Source organism: Lagopus leucura, unplaced genomic scaffold (assembly GCF_019238085.1).
Source record: "Lagopus leucura isolate 7727_CA_CO unplaced genomic scaffold, USGS_WTPT01 Super-Scaffold_73, whole genome shotgun sequence".
NCBI classification, from domain to species: domain Eukaryota; kingdom Metazoa; phylum Chordata; class Aves; order Galliformes; family Phasianidae; genus Lagopus; species Lagopus leucura.
In genome coordinates this window covers 46,105,602-46,115,900 of record NW_024962252.1, presented here as the reverse complement: position 1 = coordinate 46,115,900, position 10,299 = coordinate 46,105,602, and the positions used below count along the sequence as shown (strand labels likewise).

The following is a 10,299-nucleotide window of genomic DNA, read 5'->3' as shown; positions in this document are numbered from 1 at the left end:
GGGCTAGAGATGCCTAAACATCCCAGTGTTTGCTAGTGTACTCATCTCAGGAACATCTGGAATTTTGTCAAATCTCCTTGTTGTGAAGATAAATCAGTGCACTCGTTCTAGTGAAAGCATCTGTATATTTCTAACAGTTATGTTCAACAATGTCTGCTTTTTAAAAATTGTACTGGCTACTTTTTAAAAAATCTAAAATTGTCTAGAGCAGTCTGGAAGCATTAGAGCAAATAAGATTTTCTAGTTTACTGCATGTGTTATGTATCAGTTTTCCACACAGAGCATTTTACAAATGAAGACAATATTTTTACCATCAGAATTAAAATATATACTCAGAAGTTAATGTGAGCACTTAATGTTCTGAATTTACACAAATTAAAGATTTGTTACCTCTCTCACTATATTATCTTCATGTGATCATTGAGAGTGCTTGAATGTATTTCTTTATTTTATAATACTGGGCTTAATTTACAATTTGGAGAATGATGAGTTTTCATGCTTTTTCTGATGCATTACATGTTTTCTTTTTTCTTTTAACATAAATCCAAAGTTTGCTAAATAAGGATTCTGAGATCAGTTCTCAAAGTAGCAAGAATGACTTTCTGGGATGCTGTCATGTGCATGTGTAACAACAGCTTTTGTGCTGGGAAACAAATGCCTCATTTTCTATCTGGGCTTTTTCCCCATAACAGATCAGCCTTCTCCACATGGTACATGTCCTGTCTGCCCACACAAAATGGAGCCCTTCTCTCTTCTTCCACGGTCTCCTTTTCTCCCTCCCATAGTCCTGTTAACTACTTATGTGCCTTGCACATCTGAAAATCCTGATATAGTGAATGACTCTGGATAAGCTCACAGTGATGGACAATAGCAGCTGCCAGCAAGCTTGACCACTGCGTTAGTTGTATATACAGGATGGTAAATAGCTTTTTTCAAAAAAAAAAAAAAAAAAAAAAGAAAGAAAAAAAAAGATAAAAACCCAACTGCACTACATTCTGCTAAAGAGTTTCATTTCTCACAATTGTTAGAAGTGTTGATGTAGTCCAAGCAGTATCTGCATTCACCAGTATTCTGCACACTCAAACACGTGGCTTGGGAAGCTGCAGGCGTTTTCTTAAGTGCTGATTGCAAAAGGGTGAGTCCAATTCAGAGACTACAGTGGAACAGTGCAGTATGAGGGAAGAATACTGCAATAAATGGCCTGACTCTCGCAGAAAGAAGGCTCAGGATTTTCACTTGCCTCTCATGGAAACTGTGGGATATCCTTAGCTATGTAACTGCTGGGTCACCTCCAACACAATGTTGAAAACCACTGTGATTACCATTTCAAAGATCCACTGTGTTGGAGTAATTTTCATGTCCTACTGCTTTTGTTGGGTGTAGCCTTTGTAACAGAGTTTGCCCTGTTACCTCATCACATGTCATACAAAAGTGAAGAATGTAGTGAAGAATGTAGTGATTATGCTCTCGCTAAATAGAGAGAGCATCATTCAAATGAAGTTTTCTACATCTTGTAAAGAGAATTAACTAAACCATTTCATTAAACCACAGTATGCTATAAGTAGGTATATAAAAATTCAGGTAGTTGCTAATGTTCATAAGTAATTACTGCAGAGCGGCAAAACATAGGTTCTCCCTGAAGGCTCCAGAGCTGGCACATGAGAGAAAAATACACACCGAAAGTGAGAGTTCAAGGAAGTGAACTACATGAAAGGAAAGAAAACTAAAGAATGTAGCATCTTCTGTTCCACGTCAGCTGTGGTCAATGACAAAATTCAAGTTTATGGATCTAGGAAATGTTTTGGGTGAGATGAGCTGGCAGTAGCTGAGTTGCTCTTTCAGATTCATGAACACAATAAAATACAGTGAAGAACTGCTCCACACTCTGAAACATCCAGGTTAATTTGAGAATCCTGGGCATACACGAATGTAACAGACAGGTCCAATTCAGGTTTTATTTGTATTGTAGTACAATAAGAGTGCAATTTGACTGTACAAATATTGAACAAAATGTAAAAATATTATTTATGCAATGCTATGGAAGGAAATTAATAGAGCAATGCAACTTACTTCATACTGACCCTGTTTTACCTCATATTATGGCAGGTACCAGTCACCAGTGTGACCTGGAAGGGGCACAAAGGGTTCTTGAAATCTTAAGGAACTTCAGCCAAAGAACAGCCTAGCAAAATCTGTGGGAAGATTTAAAATTCTCAAAGTTCTGTGCAATGGAAACACTGTTCTTAACTACAGACTAAGCAACTGCCCACCTCAGAACTAAGAAGAGGGCTGCCAAAAGCTTGATCCAACTCCTCTCTCTTCTTGTAAAAGCAAAATTCTGGTATATTAATAGCTAGGCTTTCTCCAGTGTAAAGTGCATCCGGTTTACATCTTACGTATATATACCAAGTGCAACAAATTTCCCTGACATAATAAGCCTCCAAGTACCTGCTAGTGGAATCTGCAGCCTTGCTAATGACCTGGTGAAACCCATGCCTTTTACCTAGTTCATGCCTATGCAGGATATGTGTTTAAGTAGCTTTTCCCTCCATGCTTTGGCTTTCCGGCTATGCTTCATTTATAAATCAGATTTTTCAACTAAGAAGTGGTCGGTTAAATAATTCTTCCACCACTAAGAATACAAGCTTATGTTGCATATGAAGCCAGAGTAGCAGTCCCAGCTTTAGCACACTGTTTTTCTCCACTGTTTTGGTAAGTATACTGGAGACTAGCATGTGCAGACGTGAATAAATATATTTTCTTTTTTTGCTAATAGTCTTACCTCAAAATACATGTATTTTCCTTCATGTGTGGAAGGACTGTAAGCAGGCTCCCATGTAAAAGGCTGGGGTTCTATTGTGCAGCATAAATGAATGTCTTCTATGAAGTCAAACTTTATTTTTCAGTTGCAGCCTTCTCGATACTGATCTTTTGGTAAAATACATTAAAGATGCTGGTGGAAAAACTCACATAACATTTTTGTAATCGTGCAAAAGTAAAAACATTCAGTTATCAAAAAAGCATTATAATTTCAACCCCAACAAGGTTTGTTTTGTTACAAGCAAACAGACAGTTTTATAATCTGTAAAGTTATATGCTGTAGCATAAAGTGTCACATATGTAACATTAACTGTTTCATTTTCAAACTATGGCACAAATTTGCATTAGCCATAACAGTCTCATTTGGCTACCCATAGCCCAATTTTTGGCTAATTTTTTTTTATTTTGATGGTAAGAAATAATAGCTACCAAAAAGTAAAATGGGTACACGAAGCAGAATTCAGGAATTCTTAGAAAATATTAACGTTCCCTTATATAATACAGCATAAATAATCAATGAAGGTTTTTTCTTGATGACCAGAGAGCATTAGAGATCCTAACCCTCCATGGAGAATTAGCGCCATTAGTTTGGTAAATCAGACTAGCTGACTTGGTTGTTAAAAAGTACCTTCTTAAAAGCGTGAGCACTTCCCAGAAGGATTCAGATGTATACTGGCTCTAGGAGAATATGAATAGTCCACCAGTGCAGAACACACTTTTCTTCCTTTCTGAGAGTCCTTACTCAATAATTCTGGTGAGTCTTTGTGCTTTGAATAAAACATGAGCTCCAGTGGAGGAAGCTGGCTTGTACACGTTTTCCATTATCTTCAAAGTTCATTGTGTGAGTTTTTCTCTGCAGCTTTGAACATCAGAATGGAATTAAAGATTTTTAGGGCTGGTCCCAGTTTAATGCTCATTATTTTGACTATGTCTGATTGGGTCATTAGCAGAAATGCTTCTCCATCAATTTGCTTTAAAAGAAAAACACACAAAGCTATTAACAGGTCTGACAGTGAAGCAGTATAGATGTTTCAGAAAACATAAACAGAAAATTACCCAACAATTTAAAAGAATGGTTGAATACAATTGCTTTCAAACTTCAGGATAGCCTTGCTATAATTTTTTTAGACAGATTAGCTGGTCCAAAAGAACAGGCTGATGATCCTCTTTCTGCTTGAAAACCACCATCTGGCTAACTTTTAGCTAGCCAGTGTTTATTTTCATACTGACAGTATTAAAATAAAAGCCACTAAAATGTAAAATAGGTCAATGAAGTAGAATTCAGCAGTAATGCAACACGGTAACTAATTTTGCCATTTTAGCTTTTCCTTGTTTGTATGCAAGCCTTCATAAGCAAGCCTCCAGATTTCACACCCAGCTAAAAAACTGGAATCCCTCTTCAGGCTACTTCTCTCTGTCCATTCAATAGGAAACTAAAATGAACGCCCCAAATGTAAACATGGGTTAGACTGGGTAAAACTGCCTCTGATACAAATGCAACTTTTGAAAAAACTTTATTTTTCTCGTGTTGTTTCTATTTTTTTAAATAAACATTACAAGTGAATATTCTCCTGTAAGCAAATCATTCTGTAACCAGGATTCTAAATCAGAACATGAAGAGCCAAAGCCCTCACATTCCAGAGCAAACTGGGGCAAATATTTATTGGTAAACTTCAGTATCTTTGGTATCTTCAGCAACTTTTCAGTGTAAGCAGGACAGCTAAGCCTAAAAGTCAATTGTGTTTAAACTGGGAGCACTGCTTAGATTTAGAGATACTGACTTGAGATAGAACTAGTGTAATTCATTTGCTGTGAGACCAGAACACGAGCTTTCTGAATCAGACAGGCTGTTAAGACAGAACACTGCAACACTGAAAGCTGAAAGGCACGGCAGTGAGAACAGCACCACATGGTTATCATGGTTACTGTCAACTCATTTTGTTTACAAAACCAAACTGGATGGGTTTAAAACCAGGAGCATTGCAGTGTGGGGGTGCCCAGCTTTTTGCAACTTCATAACATAAGGATAGGGATTCATCTCCACAGCAGAAGTCTGAATCAACACCTTCCACCTACTGAAAGACCTTCAGTTGTAAGTTTAATAGGGCATTCCAGAATGAGCATCTTTCATGCCTGTGTGTCAGTTAGAATTAGTAGATGGGGTATGACTTCTCTGTGAACTGCACAGATACCAGCCAGTCCACTCTGGTTGGCATCACTGGCAGATAATGGTCCTGGAGAGACAAATGGAGTTTAACCCTTAGAGGGGGCAACCATTTTCTTACACCTCTGAAAACAAAAGTATTTAGGATTTATCCATCTCTGTGGCACTTCCCATCTGTTGATTCAATCAGCAGTGTACCAGATGTTACTGATTTTTAAACTTCTTGGAAGGTCCTCCTACGTGACACAAGATGAATTAAGCCTGCATAGCTGCATAGATAGATTTGCATAGATATCTGCATAGATACAATTGTAAAATGCCTAAAACCTAAACAAGAGCAAAATGCCCAGAGATGCAACTTGTCAGTCCTTAGATATGAAACTATAATTAAAATCTATATCACAGCCTGGAAACTTCTGTCACAGGAGAGGATTAGCAGAGCCATGCTCAGGAGGTGCATTTACCTTCTCAAGTTTAAGTACCTTCTCAAGTTTAAGTACCACAGTTATTCTCCACTAGCAAGGGTGGCTGACATGGGATATTACAGTATCACACTTTGCCCATTCATATGGCCTGGTGGGCATAAGCACCTGAACTATTCGCACTGTGATCAATTAGCCTTTTTGGAATGAAGAAGTACTAGGAGTAACAAACCTCTGAGAGGAAACACAAAAGCCAATACAGATTATAAAGGCCTACTTACTGAAAAGCCCTCATACTTGCTAATGATAACTATGGTATAACTATCTCAGATTCCAGAAATTCACACCTGGCATGCTCACAAAGTAAGTACACACTCCTTTTAACCTAGTTAGAAGCATTCAAATCACATTCATAAACTGGCTATGTCAGGAGGAAGAGCTTAAGTGTGATCAGATAAGACCTGTTCGACCTAGCTAGTTTATCTTCTTTCTTCTCACCCTACTAGCTGCAAAACAGCCTGACAGTCCATATACTTGCTTCTGATTTCAAACATAAAATTCATCCAAACACTTCTTATGTGTCTTTACTGATAAAATCAATCTTTCCATTAAGTGTTTTATTCTGAAATTTTTTCAAATAAAATGTACCCACCTCATCTTTAAATACCTTGCCATGCTCTTCACATCCTGGTAAACTCCGTATAAATTCAGAGACCTGCCACAAAGAATAAAATGACAGATTTAGTAAGGCTAGTGTTTTCTCAAAATAATCTTAAATGCTGACAAGCATTAAAGCAATGGTTTTTAGCTGTTCTTGCATCCTCAGTTTAAGTCTTCCACATTCTGTCAATGCATGGAATCACAGAGCTGTACATGTAAGGAGAGGGATTAGCAAGCTGGAGCACACATCACTGTTGTGCACAGGACATCTAAGACTGGAATACAGATACTCCCTCAAAATCACTCAGTTATTCTACCAGGAAGATCCAGAATTGTGTCTTCTCTTACTGGTTCTCTTTCCACAAACAAAATTAGCTAATGCCTTCTGTCTTCTTCTCTCTTTACAGCAGAAGGATTAGCAAATCCTTGATCAAATTTCAATTTTCTTTTTTCTCTGGTTAGAGGAGACCCAACTGTTTCATCTGCAGAAAGTTGCTTCACTTACAGCCATCTCTGAAAATAAAGCAGGGACTAGACCTTCTCTGCCCAAGCATGACTACACACCTGAACAGTGGCAGGGCTCTGACCATCAAAATACTATCAGTCTTCGCACTACACTCTAACTTTCTGGAACAGTGTGTCATATCCAAACTATGCATAGGGAATAGTCCTCAGTCCAATCTGACCAGTATACTCTTCCACAAAATGTTTGTGATGCTGCTAGATGTCATCAGTGTAGACCTCGAGCACCTGCTGGGCCATACTTATGTAGCACTTTTCTTTCCCTCTCTAAACTCGGTGAATATACACATAAATTTACTTGTTTATATATACATACACATTTATCTGTGTATCTCTATGCATGCATACACCTATATCTATACATATACAAAATGAATATTCACTGCTTTCAGGACTAGATGGCAGCTGAATGGGCATTTTGTGGATCTGATGGTCTAGCTGACTCTAATCTTCAAGTACTAAGTCATCATTTGCAATTTATTAGGTTAATGTGTAGCTCTGAATCAACCAAGAATTTGAAGATGTTGGCAGTGAGACGACAGATACAAGGAAAACCTACCTCGTCTGTACTCCACTTAGAAACTTTACTGGCTGGGATCCCAGCTACACTTGGCAGGAGCTTGCTTTGCTGTTCCCAGCGCAAGGGTAGGCCAGGGATTTGCAGCTTTGATGACACAACAACTGGTTGAGACAGAAACCTCTGGGTATTGGGTTCTTCCATAACTTCAACAAGAGAAAGTAGTAAATAAGCATTAAATCCCTTGATCACTATTAATATATACGGGCCTTCGTAACGAGGCTGTGCAGTTTTGCTTACACCAGAATTAGAAAAGTACCATAAGACTTCTTCCAGCATGATTGTGATTATATTTGTTCTATATAAACATAACTATTTTTACAAGGGAAAAAGTTCTTTCAATACAACATAATGCTATGCCAACACAACTGTTGGCCTATCATACCATAGGTCACATAATTTTAAATATTTTGATACAATAAATAACACCCACTTATAACATTTATACAGTACTATTTGAACTAACTTAATGCCAAGGCTGAGCTGTAAAACTTCATCAAAACCAGCACTGCAGTGCTATAAAATTCCAAGTGAATCAGATGAACAGCTCCAGCCCACACATTTATGTCTCATCCACAATAAAAAGTTTTTCAGTCCTCCTGAGGAAAAGCACCCACAAGTGTCTGCAAATTCCCTGCTCCCAGTTTAACTGAATGTTTTATTTAGAAAATAGCATTTAACTGCTCCGTGATTCTATGCTTTTTTTTGCAAGGTCATTTCCCTTTTTATATCACTTCTCCATCATGGAAGGAAGGACGATCCCACCCCACTCGCCTCAAAGGTAATGTGCAGGTGGGAGAGTAGCTTCAGCCAAATGCTGCTTGTTGCTGCTGCTGTCTGGAGAGCAGCAGCAGTTGCAGATGTGCGTAGGAGGAAGGAGTGATGTCAAACTACATAAGACATCTATGTTTATTTAGATCCATTGCAAAAAGCAACATCTGCTATGAACTCAAGACAGAATGCCTCCGAGCTGCTGAATAAAACTGTGGAAAAACTCTGGAATTCATTTCTGAATGAAACAATCAACAACAAATCAATATCTAGTACTCCTTAGTAGCAATCATTCATACAATCAGAAATCTCTATACTATTCTTGTTTGGATTGCTCACTTCTGTTATGGCTCCATTCTATCTCTGTTTCAGGAAGCTGCTCTTATTCAGATATCTGCATTCTTACTGTTCTAGTTTTCATAGATTGGTGGCCAACAGCTAGGACACAAGCTCCTATTACAGATTTCTGCCAGCACAGTATGATTGGTTTGGAATATATAATTTATCCCACATAGGAGGTTATTACATTAGTGTTTTAGGTCAGGCTAGGAGCACCTATTTGAAATAAAACTCCCCACCTACTGCTCTTTGGTTATAGCTCGAAACAGGCATTAAACATGTATACAGAAAGAAGACAATCACTTTGTTAAACAGCGATTAAAGGAAGTGTTCCAGCTTTTACAAATCAAATACAGGACCATTCACAGAAAAGCATCCTAACTAGTAAGCAAAGCTTGTTGGTGAAATTTTACTCAAACAGTCCTTTCTGACAAAATCAAAATGCTCTATAAAGCTTTATATGTAACTAGAAAATAGGATAACAAAAATCACGTCCATGTTGGAAGAGATCTCTAGAAACCTTATTATGTTCAGTTGAGAACAAACCATTAGACTAGGCTATTAAGGATCTTGCCAAACTAAGTTTTTTTTTCTGGGCATCCTATTTCAGTTTTTCTCAGAGTGAGAAATTCTTCCTTATACCCAGACAGAATTTCCTCTGAAGCAACTTATGAGCATGCCTCTTACTCTACCACCATGCACCACCACCTAATGTCTTGGTGGTCCTCAACTGGACAGTCTCCAGTTTTTTAACAAAGTAAAGATCTTAGCCTTCCCTCTTTAACTTACATGAAAAACACCCATTCTGCACGAGTTGCTAGAAAGTAAACTGCACAACAGACTGAGATGGAACTTAATAGGTCACCTAAACACTAAGTTATAATTGTAATGTATAACTCTGCATCTTCAACTTCTTCCCAGTACATTTTTGAAGCAATAAATGAACCATTCAGACTGACTTAATTATCTATTTGTAAAAGTCAGTGAAAGGAAACATTTTATGTCAGCATTCAGTTTGCACTCATCTTTACAACTGCAATAAAGTTCCTAAGAAACCCTCTGATGATTATAAGGTAAACACAACACTGGAAGTGCTACTGTCAAAAAACTAACCAACTGGATACAAATAGCAAATGTAAAAAGTAAGTTGCAATGCAGTTGCATGAAGAATTACAAGAAATGTCACACTTTAGTTCTGCAGATTTTAATATCAAATGAAAGAAGCATTGACAAGTTACCTTTAATTTCATTTGAAATGAGCAGGTTATTTCCTGTCTCTTTTTCTTCACACTCTTTGTTCTTTACAGAGTCCTTTGTCTGCAGTCCTCTGACAAAAATAAGACGTACATTTTTATTAATACATCATAAAAATCACTAAGCATGATGATATTGCTTGCTAACAATGTTAGATCATTACTAACACTGCAAGATTTTCACACAAAGGATGTTGTATCATCATAAAATTAAAAAAGAGGATCTAATTTCTGACTTACACAGATGGCAACACTAATGCCTACTGACATGAATTTTGCAATTAAGGCTCAAGGGTAGTATAAACTAAAATTACATAAACCAGATCAATATATTTTTCTTTATAATTGAAACTGAAAAATTGCTATGCAAATGAAAGTAATAGATGTGTCCATGGCAGAAGATGGATAGACTGAAAGACATATATACAGCTGAATCTCCTATAAAGCCTTACTGGTTATCCAGGCCATTTTCATGAGTTGTCTTAAACATTATCTATTTATTTTTCTCAACTCAACCATCATCTCTGTACCACCTTCTGTACTGTACTGACATATCACTGTGCAGCTGTTAATGACCCCACTGAAAATATTTTAGTTTTTAGTTTTTGCTTTACTTCTTACTGAGTGGTTTTTATAGAATCACTCTTTGCTTGGTAACTCTGGCTGAACCCTCAGCTTTGCCAACCCAAACATTTGCAAAGAAGGACATTTATTGAGAAAAATGGGGCAAGAGAAGTGAAAATAAGAGATTTTTTTTTTTTGGGGGGGGGG

At 37.4% G+C, this 10,299-nt stretch overlaps 1 protein-coding gene across 6 annotated transcripts in view; it reads right to left on the bottom strand.

Annotated features, from left to right (window-relative positions):
• Positions 1-1,946: 1,946 nt before the first annotated feature.
• Positions 1,947-10,299, bottom strand: part of L3MBTL3 (L3MBTL histone methyl-lysine binding protein 3) — a 76,041-nt gene continuing 67,688 nt past the window's right edge. For all 6 annotated transcript variants that reach the window (XM_042892628.1, XM_042892638.1, XM_042892646.1 and 3 more), the window contains 4 exons: positions 9,514-9,602; positions 7,148-7,311; positions 6,059-6,121; positions 1,947-3,791 (listed from right to left, as the gene is read on the bottom strand). In XM_042892628.1, the coding sequence (XP_042748562.1) occupies positions 3,648-3,791; positions 6,059-6,121; positions 7,148-7,311; positions 9,514-9,602 (460 nt within the window). In that variant the 3' untranslated portion in view covers positions 1,947-3,647. The remainder of the gene's footprint in view (positions 3,792-6,058; positions 6,122-7,147; positions 7,312-9,513; positions 9,603-10,299) is intronic.